Source organism: Symphalangus syndactylus, chromosome 19 (genome assembly GCF_028878055.3).
Source record: "Symphalangus syndactylus isolate Jambi chromosome 19, NHGRI_mSymSyn1-v2.1_pri, whole genome shotgun sequence".
NCBI classification, from domain to species: Eukaryota; Metazoa; Chordata; class Mammalia; order Primates; family Hylobatidae; genus Symphalangus; species Symphalangus syndactylus.
The window spans coordinates 29,529,714-29,552,290 of record NC_072434.2 but is presented as its reverse complement, the minus strand read 5'-3'; the positions used below and the strand labels follow the sequence as shown (position 1 = coordinate 29,552,290).

The 22,577-nt window shown below is 36.5% G+C and overlaps 1 protein-coding gene across 2 annotated transcripts in view; it reads left to right on the top strand.

Moving 5' to 3' along the window:
- CDC73 (cell division cycle 73) overlaps positions 1–22,577 on the top strand; it is a 131,348-nt gene that overhangs the window by 93,246 nt on the left and 15,525 nt on the right. For both annotated transcript variants that reach the window (XM_055235011.2, XM_063613733.1), the window contains 2 exons: positions 17,943–18,104; positions 21,038–21,138. In XM_055235011.2, coding sequence (XP_055090986.1) covers positions 17,943–18,104; positions 21,038–21,138 — 263 coding nt within the window. The remainder of the gene's footprint in view (positions 1–17,942; positions 18,105–21,037; positions 21,139–22,577) is intronic.

Below are 22,577 nucleotides of genomic sequence, written 5' to 3'. Positions count from 1 at the left end.
CTCCAGCCTGGGCAACAGAGCGAGACTCCTCAGAAAATAAAAAAACCCAGCAGATTATTTTATAAGCTATTTGGCCACTTAGCTATAGATTATTTGCAGTTGGGATACACTTGACATTAGAAATAAGTTTTAATGTTTTTCTAATCAGTGATGTTGATGCCTTAACTGTGAGACAGATTCAGATGAATTTAGTGATAACTCTCATTTGGGGAGATTGATGTGTATATTGGGTTTGTTCTTTCAGCTAACATCTACAGAGCAATAACTAAAAAGTAAATTACTCTAGATGAATATACAATAAGCACAACCTTCTAGGAGCTCACATGAGAGTGGTACTGGTTTGTCACTAGTTGCAGCTGCTGAGAAATATGGTTAGCACTTGGTGTAAAACTCAGTTTCAATGCCTTATTGTAAGTACAGTGAAAAATATACTGTCTTTTGACTCCCTGCAAACTTGAATCACATTCTGAAGATAGGTTCAGAAACAAATTAGACGTCAACAGTTAGCCTTTAAAAGCTTTATCTAGCTTCTCTCACAAATTATGTGCTGTTAGTGAGAATGTATATAATAGTGATTTTTCATAATATATAAACAACTCGAAATGTATTGTTTTCTACAACTTGAGACCTAAAAATGATATACAGTATATCTAGTTTGACCCACTTTTATTCCTGAACAAAAATACTGATAGATAAAAGAAACTTAAAGTCTATTTTAGCCTTTTACCTCTGCCATTTAGTTGCAGAGCAGGAAATACAACCAGGTCTCCTGATGATCAATTTAGTAGTCTTATTATTTGTACTGTGGAGATACCTAACAAACATTCAGATTAAGAAATTAAGTGTTTATACAATTACATGGAAATTAAACAGCCTGGTCTAAATCATTTTTGGGCAAAGAATGAAATTAACACTGGTATTTTTTTTTTTTTTTTTTGAGACAGGGTCTTTCTCTGTTGCCCAGGCTGGAGTGCAGTGGTGTGATCTCGGCTGTCTGCAACCTCTGCCTCCTGGGCTCAAGCAATCCTCTTGCCTCAGCCTTCTGAGTAGCTGGGACTACAGGTGTGCGCTGCCAGACCTGGCAAATTTTTGTATTTTTTGTAGAGACTGGGCTTAGCCATGTTGCCCAGGCTTGTCTCGAACTCCTGGGCCCAAGTGAGCTGCCTGCCTTGGCCTCCCGAAGTGCTGGGATTACAGGGATGAGCCACCATGCCCAGCCTCAAAAAATTCTTTGAAACAAATGAAAACAAAGATACAATGTACCGGAATCTCTGGGACATAGCTAAAGCAGTATTAAGAGGAAAGTTCATAGTGCTAAATGCCTATATCATGAAGTTAGATCTCAAATTAACCACCTAACGTCACACCTGTAAGAACTAGAAGAACAAGAGCAAACCAGTCCCAAAGGTAGCAGAAGAAAATAACCAAAATCAGAGCTGAACTAAATTGATATGTGAAAATCCATACAAAAGATCAATGAAACCAAAAGTTGGTTCTTTGAAATAATAAGATTAATAGACTGCTAGCTAGGTTAATAGAGAAAAACAGAGAAAAGATCCAAATAAACACAATCAGAAATGACAAAGGGACATTACCACCAACTCCACAGAAATACAGAAAACCCTCAGAGACTATGAACACCTCTGTGTACACAAACTAGAATACCTAAAAGAAATGGATAAACTCCTAGAAACATATAATCTCTCAAGATTGAATTAGGAAGGAATTGAAATCCTTAACAGACCAATAATGAGTTCCGAATTTGAATCAGTAGTAAAGAATCCTACCAACCGGAAGCCCCCCAACCCCAAACCAGACAGATTAACAGCTGAATTCTACCAGATGTATGAAGGAGAGCTGGTACCAGTCCTACCGAAATCGCTCCAAAAAATCAAGGAGGAGGGGCTTCCCTAACTCATTCTGTGAAGCCAGCATCATTCTGATACCAAAACCTGGCAGAGAGACCATTAAAAAAAAAAACAAAACCTGCTGGCCAGTATCCCTGATGAGCATAGATGCAAAAATCAACAAAGTACTGGAAAATCGAATCCAGCAGCACATCAAAAAACTAAAACACCCTGATCAAATAGGCTTTATCCCTGGGATGCAAGGTTTGTTCAACAAATGCAAATCAGTAAACGTGATTCGTCACATAAACAGAACTAAAAAAATTACATCATCTCAGTAGGTGCAGAAAAGGCTTTCAGTAAATCCTAACATCCCTTCATGTTAACCCTCAACAAACTACCCATCAAAGGAACATACCTCAAACTAATGAAAGCCATCTATGACAATCCTACAGCCAACATCATACTGAATAGGCAAAAGCTGGAAGCATTCCCTCTGAGAACCAGAACAAACCAACGATGTCCAGTCTCACCACCCCTATTCAACGTAGTACTGAAACAGGAAATGTTCCTTTGTCTCCCTCCCAGGGCATGCAATGGGGGTGTGGCTTGCTTCTTCAGTACCCTGCTGCTGAAACCTAGGGGAGCACACCGATGGGCAGGCTATGGGGCTCAGACGCCACGGCATTGTCTAGGGGTGAATGTTTACAGCTGAATCCCCAGTGGACGTGTGTTACAGGGTGCTCTTTTGGTTTGCCCTGTAGGCGGCCTGTGTTAACCAGCTGAGACCCTCTACCTTATCACAAGGACAACATACTCTGCTGTATCGCAGAGTTTCTTGTCTTGGTGTACTGGAAGAATCGGATCACATGTAGGCTTGGAGAATGAGTGCAAGATTTTATTGAGTAGAAGTAGCTCTCAGCAGATGGGGGAGCCAGAAAGGGGATGGTTTTTCCCTGGAGTCCGGCCGCTGTGGCCAGACTCTGCGTCATCCTGATGGCCTGTTAGCCTGCTGGTGCCTGTTGGTGTGCTCTTGATCACCAAGAGCTTGCTTGCTGTGTCTTCTTCCGCCAGTGTGTTCCTCACGTCCAGCCGCTTGTGTCTTCTTCTGCTGATGTGCTTCTCTTGACTTCTGGCCACCTGTGTGTGTGCCCACTAGGGTCTTGGGTTTTTATAGGCCCTGGATGGGGGCATGGCGGGCCAGGGTGGTCTTGGAAAATGGAACATTTGGGCGTGAAAGCAGAAGTGCCTGTCCTCACGTAAGTTCGTGGGGGTGGAGCCCAAGCCAGGGACCAGGCCCTCCTCTACCCAGCACTTGCCTTCCCCCATTCCATGTCATTTAAAGGGACCATGCTCTTGCCTTCCCAGTACTCCTGTATCAGTGCTGGAAGTACTAGCCAGGGGACTCAGGCAAGAGAAAGAAAGAAAGAAAAGGCATCCAAATAGAGATGCCTTCTATCTTTGTAGACGATATGATTCCATACCTAGAAAACCCCATAGTCTCTACCTAAAGATTCCTAGCGCTGATAAACAATTTTAGTGAAATTTCAGATACAAAATCACTGTACAAAAATAAGTAGAATTTCTATACACTAATAATGTCCAAGCTGAGAACCAGCTCAAGAATGCAGTCCTATTCACAATAGCCACACACTCACACATGCACACACAAAACACCTGGGAATACAGTTAAACCAGGGAGGTGAAAGATCTCTACAATGAGAATTACAAAACACTGAAAGAAATTAGAGACGACACAAAGAAATGGAAAAACATTTCATGTGCATGGATAGGAAGAATCAATATTGTTAAAGTGGCCATACTGCCCAAAACAACTTACAGATTCACTGCTATTCCTAGCAAACTACCAGATTTCATTTTTCTCAGAAATTTGAACAAACTATTCTAAAATCCATATGAAACCAAAAAGGAGGCAGAATAGCCAAAGCATCCTAAGCAAAAAGACCAAAGTTGGAGGCATCACACTACACAATTTCAAACTAAACAACAAGACTAGAGTAACCAAAACAGTGTAGTACTGATACAAAAACAGGCACACAGACCAATGGGACAGGTTAGAGAATCCAGAAATAAAGCTGCCCACCAGCAACCATCTGCTTTTTGACAAAGTCGACAGGAACAAGCAGTGGGGAAGGTGCTCCTTTTTTAGTGATGCTGGGATGACTGGCTAGCCAAATGCAGAAGATTGAAACCAAACCCCTTCCTTTTCACCATATGCAAAAATCAACTCAAGATGGATTAAAAGACTTAAATGTAGAACCTGAAACTGTAAAAACCCTAGGAAGAAAACAGGGCATGCCATTCTGGACATAGGCCTTGGTAAACATTTTATGACAAAGTCTTCAAAAGCAAATGCAGCAAAAACAAAAATAGACAAATGGGAGCTAAACCAAAAAGCTTCTGCCCAGCAAAAGACATTGTCAACAGAGTAAACAGACAACATACAGAATGGGAGAGAATATTTGCAAGGTATGCATCTGACAAAGATCTAATACCCAGAATTTATAAGGACCTTAAGGATAAAACAAACAGCCCCATTAACTGAGCAAAAGACACCAACAGACACTTCTCAAAAGAAGATATACACGTGGCCAACAAACATAGGAAAAAAATGTTTAACATCACTAATCATTAGAGAAATACAAATCAAAACCGCAATGAGATACCATCTCACATCACACCAGTCAAAATGGCTATTATGAAAACATCAGAAAATAATAGATCTTGGTGAGGTTGTGGAGAAAAGGGAATGCTTATGTGCCGCTGGTGGGAATGTAATTTAGTTCAGCCACCGTGGAAAGCAGTTTGCAGATTTCTCAAAAAACTTAAAACAGAACTACCCTTTGACCCAGCAATCTGATTATTGGATATATACCTAGAGGATTATGAATCTTTATACCAAAAAGACACATGCACTCTTAAGTTCATTGTGGCACTTTTTACAATATTAAAGACATGGAATCAACCAAAATTCCCATCAGTGGTGGATTGGATAAAGAAATCTGGTACATATATGCCACGGAATACTATGCAGCCATAGAAAAGAACAAAGCCATGTCCTTTGCAGCAACATGGATGCAGCTGGAAATCATTATCCTAACAAATTAACACAGAAACAGAAATCCAAATACCACATGTTCTACATGGGAGCTAGACATTGAGTACGTGTTGTATACAAAGAGGGAAACAACAGACACCAGGGCCTACTTGAGGATGGAAGCTGGGAAGAGGGAGAGGATCGAAAAACTACTTGTTGTATACTGTGCATATTACCCTGGATCATGAAATAATTTGTACACCATACCCCAGTAACATGCAATATACCCGTGTAACAAACCTGCACATGTACCTCTTGACCATAAAAGGAAAGAACAGCAAAATAAAGAAATTGAGTTTTATTCTGGCCTTGATAGTAGTGTGATAATAATCCAGAACAAAACAAAGTCTTCTACAAGAATCAAGGCCTAAGTCAAGTGTTAGAATAATTATATTTTGTAATCTGAATGCTCTAATGTTGAAAATTTCCTGTTAAAAATTTTACTGATCTCTAGGAAAACAGTTTTATTCAGCAGCATAATTAATACCCAAAAGGGGAATGTGAATGCTCTGGCTTATTTCTCAGTAAAGTAAGAATGATAACTTTTTTTTTTTTTTGAGACGTAATCTCGCTGTTTCACCCAGGCTGGAGTGCAGTGGTGCGATCTCGGCTCACTGTAACCTCCACCTCCCGGGTTCAAGCGATTTTCCTTCTTCAGCCTCTTAAGTAGCTGGGATTACAGGCATGCGGCACAACGCCTGGCTAATTTTTGTATTTTTAGTAGAAACGGGGTTTCACCATGTTGGTTAGGGTGGTCTCAAACTCCACCTGCCTCTGCCTCCCAAAGTGCTGAGATTACAGGCATGAGCCACTGTGCCTGGCCTAATGATAACTTTTGAAGAAAAGCCCCTTCACATCTAAAAATACCATACTGCTTTTAACTGATTCAAAGTGAGAAGCCAATTTGCAATATATGTGGATTTCAGGTTTCGCTAAATGTAGAATTGAATTTTAAGTGCCTCCAACTTAAGTAGCTTTCTTTACAAAATCTAGATATCCTGGCACATACAAGTATATTCATACCTGAATTCTTTTTTTAAAAAATTTTTAGTACTTTTGAATGACGAAATAGTCATTGAGCTGTTTTTTCATTAATAGTATGGCTTTTATAGTAAAGTTTTAGTATTCTGGCAGATGGGAGTTTTTTGATTGCATATGTCATCTGATGAGATTCCTCAAGTAATTTACAATTGTGTGAACAGGATATACTTTTGGTCCTTGAAATAGATTTGATAATATAACAGAAACTGTCAGACTCACAGAAATGGATCACATTAACTGCTTCTAAAAATTGTTTAGTTTTTGTATGAGCTTTCCACCTTTTAGTCAATATACATGGCTGTTCATGATTTATAATCTGAAATATATGTATTTTTTGGTGATAGTTTCTGTGTCTTGCAGTCTATCTCTAGTCTTCCAACTACATTATGATTTCCTCAGAGACAAGGGCTTGTTATTTTATTGTTATTTGTAGCTACATTGTTTAAAACAGTGTTAGCCAAATAATGAGTATTAAGTAAATAAAGAAAAAGAAAAGGATGAGGGAGCACATTGAGAAGAGAAGATTGGAGGATGGGGGACTTGTATACCTGAAATTTAAAGTTTGGTTTTGTGTATGTGTGTTTGTGCAACCTGTGAGTTAATTTATTGCATTTATCTCGAAATTGAAATACCTTTTTGATACATAGTAGTCGTATCCACACCTGGGACTCGATTTTAGTTCCCATGATGCTTCATTACACTTGGTATTGTGTTGTTTTTTTGTTTTGTTTTTTGCATTTACTGTATTTTTTTAACCCATTTTATGATTCGTGAATTTGGTATTATCCAATCTCACAAATTTTAGTAATTGACAACTTTTTAAAAAATAAATATATCTGACTGGTTATACAGAATTTACAGTAAGTTTGTGGAATGTTAAAAAAAAGAAATTGTCTTTTCATTCTCCACTCTCAAGAACCTTTGCAGTGTTCATCTGAATGTATTACAAATCTAATACTTGAACACTGCTTTATAGCAGAAAATAGTGAATAGTGAAAGAAATCACAAAGTAAATTTTAGTGTCATTCTCTTTAGTCTTGTTTACTACAGAGAAACCAGACAATTAAACAGACCACATTCTTAGGACAGACCATGCCTAATGTTTCTTCCAAGTTTAAAACACTCCCTTCATTGTTTAACACCTCATTGCAACTGACATCTCCCCTACAGTTTGAGTCAGCTGGAGGCTTTGCTATGTAATTAATGCATAATTGAAACCTCCTCCACACGATTATGGTACTGGCTGTAACTCATAGCTCAAGTTGGCTTAGATTCTATTTGGTCTTATGTAAAATTGAGGATTCTTTAGTTTTGTATATCCCTTCAATAAGTAAATGAAACAAAAAAAAACCCTTTAACATCCTAACAAACAAAATTAAGATTGTATTATGAAAGTATTTTAAAAAATACACTTTACATCTATAAACATGATCTGGAAAGTTGTTTATTGGAACTGTAACGTTATTTAAAATAAACGATTAGGTGTAACTTCCTGATTTTGGCCATGTTGGCAGCCACATGGGGCCGAGTTCCAAAGAGGAGAGATTGTGTGCAGAGGGAGCTCAAACGCTATGTAGAGGGTTCTCCTTACATCCGCCAAATACTATTCAGCACATTCATGTGAGTAAACTACATGAGGCCTGGGAAAAAGTCACCGGGAAAGAAACAGGCAGAAAAATTACCAGAGCGTAGACTGGACTGAGAATAGTACTTGTTCCCAACAGCCTCAGGCAATGCAAAATGATACAGCCACTTTGGAAAATAATATGGGAGTTTATTTTTTTCCCATCACATTGAAAATATTACTCCACTATCTTCTAGCTTCCTTTGTTTTGATGATGAGAAATTAGTTGTTAGTGTGATAATCAGTCCTATGAGGGAAATCTGTTCCCTGTGGTTATTTTAAAGATCATTTTAAACTTATCTGCTGTAGCTAGATGCAGATTTCTTTTTTATATATCCCACTTGGAATCTGTCAGAATTAAATCTGCGTATTGGTGTTTTTCATCAGTTCTCAAAGTCTTGGTAGTTTTGATAATCTGTGAAATAAACTTTTTTTTTTTTTTTTTTTTTTTTTTTTGCGTATGTTCTGTTCCCCATCCCCCCTTTTTTCTCGCCTCTTTCTGGAACTTAAATGAGACATACTTTAGACTTTCTCATTCTATCTTCCATGTTTCTTAAATGATTCCATTTTCTGTCTCATTTTCTCTGTTGCCTGCATTTTTCATTATTTTGTTACTTTTAATTTATAGTTGTCCATTTCTTTGGCCACACCTTAATCTGATCTTAAGCCTATCCATCGCACCTTAAACTTCAGATATTTTATGTTTCAGTTTTTGTGGTTCTGTTTGGTTATTTTTCAAAGCATTATCTGTCTTTGTAATTCTTTTTTACTGTACATATTTGCAAGCTTGTTTTATTTTATAAGCCTTGGTTTTTGGTAATTGTAGCATTTGGAGTCCTTAGTCATCTTCCTTTGAATGTTGTTTCATACATGGTAACTTGTTTCCTTGTGGGTTTAGTTTTTTACTGTTTATTTTTACTGTTCATTTACTAGCATAACTTTAAATTAAATTCTCTATTGGAGGTTTTAAATATCTAGATACTGTTGTTCTTGCTGCAAATTCAAATGAGGTCAGTTTTACCATTTGAGATATCTGATATTCCTTGCAATTGTCAAAATGAGGGTTAGGGTTAGGGTGAGGGGTTGTTGGGGAAGAGGGTGAACAGTGAGTTTATTTCTAGTTTACCATTATGTTGAACTTAACCCCTGAGTCTCAGCTTTATAAGGGAAGGAACTCCTATTAGATTTTCTACCTTGAGCAGAATTTGGACTTATTTTGTATTTCAGGAGCCCAGTGAAATATAGTGAAAAACCAGGCTTAACTTTCATTGCTTTGCAAATCCAACGGATAGCAGTCTGCAGTGTTACTCTTACTTCTTTGGGTTCCTCTCTTTTCACTTGGTCCTTGGTCTAAGTAATTTTTATACCTTGCTGGCTAGCTCAGATAGGCTTTTAAGATTTTTTTTCTTTTTTCCTTTTTTTTTTTGTATTGATACGTAATAGACCCACATATTTTGAGGTACATGTAATATTTTGACACATTTTTATAATGTAATAAATCAAGGCAATTAAGATATATATTACCTTAAACGTTTATCTTTATGTTGGAAATATTCAAATTATTCTTTAATAGCTATTTCGAAATATACTGTAGATTATTGTTTACTGTAGTCACTCTGCTGATTTATTGAAAACTGGGTCTTATTTCTTCTACCTGTATTTCTGTACCCATTAATCAACCTCTTCTCCTCCACTCCCCCACCCTTCCTGGTCTCTGATAACTACCAGACTACTCACTTCATGAGATTTACTGTTTACTCGGTTTTGTTTTGGAATTATTGTTGCAGTTACTTAGGGGATCTGTCATATTATACTAGAAACAGAATAAAGTCATAGTTTCTAAGGGTCATAATTTGTTAGTGTTTACTCAATGCCATTGTTCCGTATATATATATATATGAAATATGCATTCATATATACACGTATGTGAAATATGCATTCATATATACACGTATGTGAAATATGCATTCATATATACACGTATGTGAAATATGCATTCATATATACACGTATGTGAAATATGCATTCATATATGTACATATATGAGTACAAGTGCCATAATTTCCAAATGGTGGTCTCAGAGCACTAGAAATCTTACATGGGTTTATCAAAATAATTATTTCAGACCAATTTTTTAGTTCAACCAATGTTTGAGGATGCTGAATGTGTTTTCTTTTTTTTCTATTGGTTTAAAGATTTATTATGTTGCCTAAATTTATCTTCTTACCTTTTGTCTTTAAAAAAAAAAATTTATTTCCACAGGTTTTTGGGGGAACAGGTGGTATTTGGTTACATGACTAAGTAGTTTGTGAGATTTTGGTGTGCCCATCACCCGAACAGTATATGCTGAACCTGATTTGTAGTCTTTTATCCCTCACCCCCCTCCCACACTTTCTCCCTGCATCCCCAAAGTCAATTTTGTCATTCTCATGCCTTTGCATCCTCATAGCTTAGCTCCCACTTACGAGTGAGATCATTCGATGTTTGGTTTTCCATTCCTGATAATAGTCTCCAATTCCATCCAGATTGCAGCAAATGCCATTAATGGGTTCCCTTTTATGGCCGAGTAGTATTCCATGGTATATATATATACACTCCGGTTTCTTTATCCACTTGTTGATTAATGGGCATTTAGGTTGGTTCCACATTTTTGCAATTGCAAATTGTGCTGCTGTAAACATGCGTGTGCAAGTATCTTTTTTGTATAATGACTTCTTTTTTTCTGGGTAGATACCGAGTAGTGGGATTGCTGGATCAAATGGCAGTTCTACTTTTAGTTTTTTAAGGAATCTCCACACTGTTTTCCATAGCGGTTGTACTAGTTTACATTCCCACTAGCAATGTAGAAGTGTTCTCTTTTCGCTTCATCTATGCCAACATCTATTGTTTTTTTATTTTTTGACTAGGGCCATTCTTGCAGAAGTAAGGCGGTATTGCATTTTGGTTTTGATTTGCATTTCCCTGATCATTAGTGATGAGCATTCTTTTCATGTTTCTTGGCCATTTGTTTATCTTCCTTTGAGAATTGTCTATTCCTGTCCTTAGCCCACTTTTTCATGGGATCGTTTGTTTTTTTCTTGCTAATTTGAGTTTGATGTAGATTCTGGATATTAGTCCTTTGTCAGAGGTATAGATTATGAAGATTTTTCTCCCACTCTGTGGGTTGACTGTTTACTCTGCTGACTGTTCCTTTTGCCGTGCAAAAGCTCTTTAGTTTAATTAGGTCTCAGCCATTTATCTTTGTTTTTATTGCATCTCCTTTTGGGTTCTTGGTCATGAAATCCTTGCCTAAGCCAATGTCTAGAAGGGTTTTTCCTGTGTTATCTTCTAGAATTTTTCTAGTTTCAGGTCTTAGTCCTTGATGTGTTTCAGGACTTAAGTCCTTGACCCATCTTGAGTTGATTTTTCTGTAAGGTGAGAGATGATCCAGTTTCATTCTCCTACATGTGACTTGCCAATTATCCTAGCACCATATGTTGAATAGGGTGTCCTTTCCCCACTTTATGTTTTTGTTTGTTTTGTCGAAGATCAGTTGGCTGTAAGTATTTGGGTTTATTTCTGGATTCTCTATTCTGTTCCATTGGTCCTTGCGCCTATTTTATACCAGTGCCATGCTGTTTTGGTGACTATGTCCTTATAGTGAAGAGAAGAGAATGAAATGAAGAGAGTGGACATCTTTTTCTTGTTCCAGCTTTCAGACAGAATGCTTTAAACTTCTCCCCATTCAGAACTACATTAGCTGTGGGTTTGTCATAGATGGCTTTTATTGCATTGAGGTATGTCTCTTGTCTGCCAATTTTGCTGAGAATTTGAATCATAAAGAGATGCTAGATGTTGTCAGAAGCTTTTTCTACATCTATTGAGATGATCATGTGATTTTTGTTTTTAATTCTGTTTATGTAGTGTATCACATTTATTGACTTGTGTATGTTAAACTATCCCTGCATCCTTGTTATGAAACCCACTTGATCTTGGTGGATTATCTTTTTGACATGTTGTTGGATTTGGTTAGATGTATTTTGTTAAGAATCTTTGCATCTATGTTCATCAGGGATATTGGTCTGTAGTTTTCTTTTTTGGTTATATCCTTTCCTGGTTTTGGTTTTAGGGTGTTACGGGCTTCATAGAATGATTTAGGGAGGATTCTGTTTCTTTATCTCGTGGAATAGTGTCAAAAGGATTGTTACCAATTCTTCTTTCAATGTCTGATACAATTCAGCTGTGAATCCTTCTGGTTCTGAACTTTTTTTTGTTGGTAATTTTTAAATTACCATTTTAATCTTGCTGCTTGTTATTGGTCTGTTTAGGGTATCCAGTTCTTCCTGATTTAAGCTAGGAGGTTTGAATCTTCCCAGGAATTTATCCATATCTTCTAGGTTTTCTAGTTTTTGCATGTAAAAGTATTCATAGTAGCCTTGAATGATATTTTGTATTTCGGTGGTGTCAGGTGGAATAGCTACTGTTCTGTTTATCTTTTCAAAGAACCAGCTTTTTTTGTTTCATTTATCTTTTCTATTTTTTTATTTTTGTTTCAATTTCATTTAGTTGTGCTCTGATGAGAATGCTACATGTAAAGCAGCACACTAGTTGGTGTGCCATGTATCTGAGTGATTGGCTTTGCCTTCAAGAAAACTGTTGTCCAGGTCTGGCGTGATGCCTCATGCTTGTAATCTCAGCACTTTGGGAGGCTGAGGTGGAAAGATTGTTTGAGCCCAGGAGTTTGAAGTTTGAAACCAGGCTAGGCACCACAGCAAGACCTCGTTTCAAAAAAAAAGAAAGAAAAGTTACAAGAATAGAAACCTGAAGTCTGTTAGGGAGATAACAGACTTTGTAGATTATAATAATAATTTTAAAAGCCCACTGTAAAATTGTAGAAAATTGAATTCTACTTTGAATAAAGAAGGTAAATTCATAGTGAAATACATATGGCTTAACTTTAGAATTAAATAAATGCCTAAATATATTCGTAGAGATATATTTAAAGTTCTATAGGCTAGGAAGCAAAAATTATAACATTCGTCATATTTGAATTTCAGATGCATTTTTACCTTTTGGATGCTACCTTATAGACAACTGTATTATTATATATTGATAGGCCAGAGGTGATTTGTTCAAATTTCTTGTGCAAGAGGAGGCATAGAAATAAAGTACTGTTGTTTGTTATTTAAGGCTTAAGTCTGGGTAGTACTTGATAGGCTTAAATTTTGCCCTCGTTAACATCCTAAGTTGTATTCCATCTGGTCATTGCTGCCATTAGCTGATGCTTCTAAGCTGAGAGTGGAGTTGTAGTGAAACAGGATACATTGACAGTTGACCTAGGGTAGCTAAATTGATAGTGCTGTAATATATAGCACTTTGGTCACATTCTTTGTTAAGTTTAATTAGCTCTAGAGTATTATATACTTTACTAATTCCAATATACACAGTTACTTTTCATGATTTAATATCTCTGAAATTGTAATATGTTATATAATTGATGGTATCTTAGAGTTGCTGTGGCTAGGTGGCAGTCCTGACATAGTTTTTATTACTGGCACATGCACAAAATAGTGATGGCAGTTCATAGTTTCATCAGTTCTGTGAGATATGTGCATAGATGGTACTATATATGTTGAATTTAAATGTAGTGCAAAATATCTTCAAAAAAGATATGGTGCAATTTAGGATTGAAATAGTTATTATGGAGGAACAAAGAGAGAGGACTCACACTACCTGATTTCAAGACTTACTATCAAGCTGCAATAATCCACACATTGTACTAAGGATGTAAAGATAGATAGATGAATGAAAATAATGGAGATTGCTTAAATGGGGCTATACTATTTTCGACAAAGACATCAATGCAGTTCAATTAAGAAACGAATGCCTTAGCAATAAATGGTACTGGAACAACTGGATAAATATATGGGTGGAGAGGAATGACTCTCAGCCATTACCTAACACCATACACAAACATTTTTTAAGGTAGATTGTACACACAAACTTAAAAGCTGAAACTGTAAGGCTTCTAGAATAAAGCATAATAGAATGTTTTTGTGACTTTGAAATAGACAGTTTTTTTTTTTTGAAGGGTGAACCATAAAAAAAAAAGAAATTTTAAAACTTCTGTTCATCAAAAGACACCATTAAGAAAATAAAAAGGCCAGCCACGTGCTGGGAGAAAATCTTTTCATTGCACATTTCTAACAAAAGATTTGTGTCTAGAATCCTGTGTGTCAGTATTTTTAAAAATCCTATTAAAAATAAGCAAGATATGTTGACACTCCACAAAAGAAGGTATACAAATGGCCAGTCAGCACATGAAAAAAATTCTCAGTATCATCAGTTGTTGAGGAAGTAAAATTAAAATGATGTTGAGATACTATTTCATATACCCATTAGAAAGACTAAAATTCAAAAGACTAGAAGTCTCATACATTTTTAGTGTAAGTGTAAAATGGTTCAACTGCTTTGGAAAACTTCCTGGCAGTTTCTTATAAAGTTACACATACCCCATGATTCACTCAAAGGTATTTACATAAGAGAAATGAAAGCATGTGTTCACAAAAACACTTATACAGGAATATTTATGTTAGCTTTACTTCTAATAACCCAGACCTTGAATCTACCCTGCTGTATGCTGAACTTTTGTGTCCCACAAAATTTATATGTTGAAACTTAGTCACTAATGCCCCAGGGCATTTGTGAAGTAATTAGGTCATGAGGTCTCTGTCCTCACAAATAGGATAAGCACCCTTATGAAAGTGATCCCAGAGAACTTCCTTGCTCCTTCTGTGATATGAGGACGCAGCAATAATATGGTTTACAAACCAGGAGGTGGGACCTCACTAGACACTAGACTTGCCAATATCTTGGTCTTGACTTCGTAGCCTGCAGAACAGTGATAAAGAAATTCCTGTTGTTTACAAGCCACCCCAGTCTGTGCTATTTCTATTATTGTATCCTGAACGTACTAAGACACATCGAAATGTCCACTAGCAAGAGAATGGTATTTTCTTACAATAGAATTCTACTTAGCAATAAAAAAGAATGAACTACTGATACATCCCACAGCAGGTATGATTATCAGAAACATTACATTGAATGAAAGAAGCCAGGTACAAAATAATACATCTGGTATATGAGTGTGTGTATATAAATTCCCAAAACAGGAAAAACTAATGGAAAGCAGAAGAGTGGTTGCCCGTTGGGAAGGGAATGGCATTTGACTGAAAGGTATATAAGGAAACTTTCTGGTTGATACAGATGTTCTTTATCTTGATTGGAATGGTGCTTATACTTAGTATATGTTTATCAAAACTCATCTATTTGCGCATTTCACTGTATGTAAATTTTATGTCAATAAAAATGTTGTATATTCAGAAATACACTGAAATGAAGCATTGGAGTGCAGATTTGATGTTTGAATTCTCCCGCATTAGAGGAATGACATTTCCATTCTTTTTTTTTTTTTTCTCCTAAGGCAGAGTCTCACTCTATCACCCAGGCTGGAGGGCAGTGGTGTGATCTCGGCTTGCTGCAACCTCTGCCTCTGGGATCAAGTGATTTTCCTGCCTCGTCCTCCAGAGTAGCTGGGATTACAAGCGCACGCCACCACACCTAGCCAATTTTTGTATATTTAGTAGAGACAGGATTTCACCATGTTGGCCAGAATGGTCTCGAACCCCTGACCTCAAATGATCCACCCACCTCGGCCCCCCAAAGTGCCGGGATTACAGGCGTGAGCCACTGCACCTCGCCCTAATCCTATATATATATATATATATTTTGTTTTTTTGCAAAGCAACAACCAAGTGCTTCATGGAACCTAAAAATGGAAGATAGCAATAGTAGATGAACCTATTTTCCCTGAGATACATGTGAAACAATTGCCTATCACACACATCCAGCAGTGCAGCCCAAGCCAGAAGAAATAACCAGTTTTCTGGAGGGATGATGAGTGGGATTTATATAGAATATCATGTTTAATTGGCAGTATTTTTTTCCTTTCATAGTGGTACAATATAATGGTGTCGCTCACAATCATTGGTGTCTTAGATTTGATGAACTGCAGTAGGGTGAACAGGTAAAATTATATTGACTCTGTGGGATACTAATCTTTTTAGTAGACTTAACTTTAGGGAAGAGGTCATAAGATCTATCCTTATGTTTATCAAATGAGATCCTTGCTGAAAAGCATTTTGAAATAAAGCTTTTTTTTTTATTGCTAATAGAGATGACTGTAATTCTAAGAAAATACTTAGATATAATCAGAAATTAACATGCTACAGCATCTAAAAATTCTAGGACGGTGGTTAATTGTAAAAACCATGTTAATGTTTCTGAACTTTTATAAACCATATCAACCAATGTGTAGACATGCAAAAGTTGAAATAGGTGTATAATAGACTTTTTATTAGTTTGGTATTGTAATAGATCACTAATTCATATGTATTTTACGTTCTAGTCATATGATTATAAGTAATTTGTTTATAAGTTTATAAGTAATTTTGCACAAGTAAATTTAAACTTTAACACCGTGTTAAAATTTCAGAAGCGAGAAAAGAGGGAGTTGCAGTCATATTTAACAACTTAAACATTTTAAATCCCATGTAGTTATAGATTGAGATAAAACAAAGCATTTCTCTTGGCAGTAGAATCCCTTTGTTCTGTGTGTGTGGAACATAAGTTCAAGAGGGCAGGGACTATGTTTTGTACAACTATGTGTATTATAAAACTTATAGCACAATATATTGCACATACTATTAACTTAAAACATTTTTGTTGTGGCTTTTTATTAGAATGCAATTTCAAACAATGCACACATATTAAATTTTCTAAATAATGTGTTTCATTATTCAAAGTACTAGTACTGTCTGGCATTTTCTAAGTGAGCTTGATCAATAAATAAACCAAATGCCATAGAAAGCAAATGATTACTGGGGGAAATTTTTAAATGATATAGAAATCTTACTTTTTAACCAAATGTAAAATGGATGTGAGAACAATCAGCTCAGAAGCAAAGTTCAGTATCATCATTATCACCATGAACTAAAAACTTTCTAGACAATAAAATTAGTATTATGTGATGAATCCAATATGTGGAATTGAAGTTTTTCAGAGAACTCTAATTAGTGCAAGTTCTCCTGTGCTTTTTGGTCCTTTCACGCTTTCATCTCTTTTAAACTTTAGAAGCAGAATGATATTTTCAATATATTGATTGTATTCCCTCCATTTTATTGGAGCGACTAGATCATAGTTAATAAAATATGTTATTGGACTGTTAGGATTATGTATATATTTAGAAAATAAGACTTTTAAAATGCTTTGTGAACACTAGCAAATTTTACAGGTGGTAATAGCTATCCAGATTGCTAAGTTATTTTTAAGAATATCTGTCTTGAGAATGGATCCACATAAGTAAGTTGATAAATGCCACTAGTTGATAATAATAGCAGGTTATCAGCATGCACTGATTTAATTTTCATACTTTAAAATTTTCAAGGCTACTCTGAAGTTTGATGGTATTTTTGTAATTTTGCTGAAGCATAAAATCTTAAAAAAAAAAAAAAAAAAAGTTTTGTGAAGCTCCTGGATAGGCTGTCGCAGAGTAAAGAAGCCTACTAGCCACAACAACTTTTTCATTTCAAATGACCTTTTGATTTCTAATAAAATTCCTCTTTATCATGAAGTTTTCTTATAATAGAATTTGAGAAATTCAGTATTAGTGTGGAAAACGCTAAGTGCTAGTTGAATGAATATAAATTGTGGGTTACACACACACACACACACACACACACACACACACCCCAACTTAGGATCTGAGTGAGCTTGAGTCCTATTTGGTATACAGAGGAAAGACCTATACACTCCATGATCTGTACTTGGCAGAGCAGGTTTATTTAAAAACAAACATCTTTAGTTTAAAACTAATTAATGTTTAAAAAATTATTTCAGACCTAGCGTGGTGGCTCATGCCTGTAATCCCAGCACTTTGGGGAGGCAGAGGCGGGTGGATCACGAGGTCAACAGTTCGAGACCAACCTGACCAACATGGTGAACCCCGTCTCTACTAAAAATACAAAAAAATTAACTGGGCGTGGTGACGGGCACCTGTAATCCCAGCAACTTGGGAGGCTGAGGCAGGAGAATCGCCTGAAACCGGAAGGCAGAGGTTGCAGTGAGCCGAGATTGCGCCACTGCACTCTAGCCTGGGCAATAAGAAAAAAACTCCATCTCAAAAAAAAAAAAAATTATTTCAAATTATAGTTTATCTTCCCGTTTTCATCACATGGAATACATTTGACTTTTTCTCATCTCTGTTTTTTCAAAGATTTGTCCCATCAGATGAAAAGAAGAAACAGGGTTGTCAACGAGAAAATGAAACTCTAATACAAAGAAGAAAAGACCAGATGCAACCAGGGGGCACTGCAATTAGTGTTACAGTACCTTATAGAGTAGTAGACCAGCCCCTTAAACTTATGCCTCAAGACTGGTAAGATAGTCTATATATATATATATATATATATATATATCTTTTCACAGGTGTTGAACCCAAGAGAATGAATGTTGTTATTGCCGTTGATGATGTTGCTTTTTAGGAGATGGGGGTCTCACTATGTTGCCCAGGCAGAACTTGAACTCCTGGGCTCTATCAGTCCTCCTGCCTCAGGCTCCCAAGTAGCTAGGACTACAGGCACATGCCACTGCACCTGGCAGCCTATATTTTTTAAATATTCTTTTGTTTTCTGTATATTGTTGGTTGTTTTTTCTCGTGTGAGCAATTATCAAATTTTATCATGGGTTCTAAATAGAAACTGTCTTTGAAAAGCATGTTAATATATATTTAGTTTGGTCATCAATAATGTTAACATTCTAATAATTCCTCAATAACTTTATATTTTGGGTAGATAAACTTGATTTTACTTATAAGAAGAAACATTCCAACTTCTGGAAAACCCAGTGTAAAAAATTCTTTCCACTTGCTCATTTGTTCTGGATCAGCTTGTAGAACCCAGCAAATTAGACTAATGTTGTAAGGTATTCTATGTTTAGATTTTTGGTTTGGAGAATTTCAATTTTCTGGTAAGAAAAAAATGAAGGCATACTTTTATTGTAAGGGAATAATGTAATAAAAATAGGAACAGCTCTTTTATCATGGTTTAACCCTTTTATTGAATTTAAATGTCATTTAACAAAATATTAAGCTGTTTATAATATAAAGTGCCTATAAATTTAGACACACAAATTACTTTATTTATTTAACCGGGAGTAAAAGTTGAGTATATATCTGTGATAAAGAGAATGCAACACATGGCACATTAGATGAATTTACCTTTGAAGTACTTGTTAGTTTTCAGGCATTAAGAAGTCAAGGCATTGAGAATATTAATGTTAAAAATTTTCTTAAGAAAATTGCAACCAGGGGGCACTGCAATTAATTAGTGTCACAGTATCTTATAGAGTAGTAGACCGGCCCCTTAAACTTACACCTCAAGACTGGTAGGATAATTCTCTCTCTCTCTCTCTCTCTCTCTCTCTCTCTCTCTCTCTCTCACACACACACACACACACATATATATATATTTAAATTATAATTCTTCTCTGGTACCTAATAGATACTTTGAGTAATATAGAAAGGGAGTAAGATGAGAATTTCAGATATCAAGCTTAAACCCAAGTAGGAAAGTTATATCACTTGTATTTTATGTTTGCAGTATATTTGCAGAAATAATACAGTGTATACACACGTCATCACTGTGCTGTAAAATACTGCTTGTGTATATTAGTTAGGGTCTCCAGCCATTGAAGCCTCCAGCATTTTCCCTACTTCCTTATTTTTCTTTTCCTTTAGTTGTCCTTCCAAGAATTCATGGGGAATAACATTTTTATTATCCTGCTTCTGTGCTGATGCTATAAGACCCAGTAGAATATAAGTGACCTCTGTCCAGCAAATTCCCTTTGCTTTGGCAGGCATCTTGGGCTTTCAACTGTTACATCATAAAATTGAAAGATTATTTAATAGTGTGCTGCATTGCCAAAGATGATTTTGACAGTTTGAGGCATGTATCCTATGAAAGGGGAAATTCTTTAACTTAAGATTTAATTTTAGCCTCAGAGATTTTGAGCAGGTTGAGAACTTTAAGCTTGCAGTTTTTAATAGTTGTAGATCTTTGCTTGAATAGAAGGTAACCCTGGTTTAATGTTTTTTTGTATGTCTGCAGTCTTCATTAATTGCAGTGGTTATCAAAGTGTGGTCTGCAGACCTCAGGTCATTCCTAAGACCCTTTCACAGAGTTGCAAGGTCAAAACTATTTTCATAATAATACTGAGATGGCTATTCTCATGATTTATCTGCCGTTAAATAGGAACAGTAGCATACCCAGTGCCCCATCGTAGTAATTTATTCTCCTCCTTCTCTTCTTCCCTTCTTCCTTTTCTCTGTACTTCTACCTTCCTCCTTTCTCTTCTCCAACATGCCCATGCACTTGTTTCTTCATTTATACAATGGGGTTTCTAATAGTGTCCAGTGAGGTCATTGGATTGTTTTGAAGATTAAATGTGTTAACCTCATAAGTAATGTATAAAGTCCTTAAAATGGCACTTGACACATAGTAAATGCTCAGTAAATGTTACTAATGTTAACCATTATTGCTGATGTTGTTTTGTTCCCACCTCTTTAGTTATTGGCTTTAATTGTTTATGGCAGTACTACTTATAATTTCTGAATTCAATTAAATATTTTGTAAAATAATGAAATTTGAGGGCCTACAAAGAAGTTTGTTCTTTCTAGGAAAACTAGGTTGTTTGGTTGGGAAAAAAATGCTTTAAAAAATACTTATAAATTTAGGGTGAATGAAACAGTTGTAAAACAATTGCAAAAATTATAAAAGTCTAAATGGTTTCTATACTCAGATTACTTCCTAAGTAATCACAAGAACTCAGATAAGGCCCTGGGACCTCGTAAAATGGTTGATGAATTCCCATAATGTAATGTTTTTAGTTAAAGTAAAATATTTAAGATGTGTTTGAATTTTAAGTGATTTTTTAAACAACTTTTTTGATTAATAGTTATCAACCACTATTCCCTATTGCATTGGAAAAGTGGGCCACTACTCTAATTAACAGAAGGGAACAGAAAGGGCAAACAAGATTACATACAAGTATTGTCCATTGAATTATGTTTAAAAGACTTAGGTGTAAAAACCAGATAAATGGGAAGTATAACAATCATTAATACATTCTAATGGCAGTATCATATTGAAAAGGTGGTAAGTACTATATTTGCTTCATAGAAGGATTGATGAGACTCTTATCACATGAATGTTTATGGGACTGTTGCCTAAGGGATTTATAGTAGCTAAAGCTCAAGTTTGAAATAAGCTCCCTCTTTCCTTTACCTTCCCCCACCCACTTTTCTACTTGTAGGGACCGCGTTGTAGCTGTTTTTGTGCAGGGTCCTGCATGGCAGTTCAAAGGTTGGCCGTGGCTTTTGCCTGATGGATCACCAGTTGATATATTTGCTAAAAGTAAGATTCTCTTTGTATTTACTGCTTATCCAGTATAGAAATGTTCTCACTTTATTTAAGAGAGTCATATAGTTCTGCGCATATGATGTATATATCAAAAGATTGCTGTTAAGTAACATGTTAATGTTTAAGCATCTGTGACATATTTTTAAAAGTTTTGTACATTAATACTTTCTGTATAGGTATATCTGAAAGTGAATATTGCCTATCCCACAACATTAGTAATTATTTTTAGATCACTTAAAAATCGTTGGCCAGACACAGTGGCTCACGCCTGTAATCTCAGCACTTTGGGAAGCTGAGGCAGGCAGATCACCTTAGGTCGGGAGGTCGAGACCAGCCTAACCAACATAGTGAAACCCTGTCTCTACTAAAAATACAAAATTAGCCAGGCATGGTGGTGCACACCTGTAACCCCAGCTACTTGGGAGACTGAGGCAGGAGAATCGCTTAACCCGGGAGGCGGAGGTTGCAGTGAGCCAAGATCACTTCAGCCTGGGCAACAAGAGCGAAACTCCATCTCAAAAAAGAAAAAAATTAATACTGTTGCCTGTCCGTAGATTTTGATTAAAATTGATGCCAGTTTTTTTTTTTTTTTTAGACAGAGTCTGGCTCTGTCGCCCAGGCTGGATTGCAGTGGCGTGATCTCAGCTCACTGCAAGCTCCGCCTCCTGGGTTCACGCCATTCTCCTGCCTCAACCTCCCCAGTAGCTAGGACTATAGGCGTCCGCCACCACGCCTGGCTAATGTTTTGTATTTTTAGTAGAGAGGGGGCTTCACCGTGTTAGCCAGGATGGCCTCGATCTCCTGACCTTGTGATCCGCCCGTTAGTTATTGTGAATGTCGACTGTACTATTCTGAAATGTCTTATGTTTTTAGCAGCCCCAGTTTTTGTTAGTGGTACCATCATTTTTCCTTAGAAAGTAGCCAGGCTTGAAAGTTTTAGTCATTTGTTCTTCTATTACCTTCATTCATTTAAAAACAAAGAATTCTAATATTACTGACTGTAGGAGATTGGTCAGGGTGGTGGGAGAAATTATAGAAAAAAGATGCAAACCTTCTTGGAAGGCTGGGAGGTTTTGCAAAAGCTTTGAAAGATAATTTCGCTGAAGTCAACCGGATTGTCTTATCTGGAGCCTGATAGCAAAGATTAGATAACCTGGGAATGTAAAGAAATTGATCTAGATAAGTTAGTTTACTTAGGCCTCCGGGAACCTGGCCTTTAGTCAACCGCAGGAGTCGGGGGTGGGGGTGGTGGGCGGGGGAGGGGTGGGGTTGGAGGTGGCGTGGTGGGGTGGCGAGGCTGTGGCGACCACGTTAATTACCCACAAGTGTATTGACTCAAAACCTTTGTCATTAAATCTGTAATAAAAACAAGCCAGCGTGTCAGGGCTGCGTCTGCTGTGACTCTTTACCTCCTCGATGTCTGTGAGTGGCCC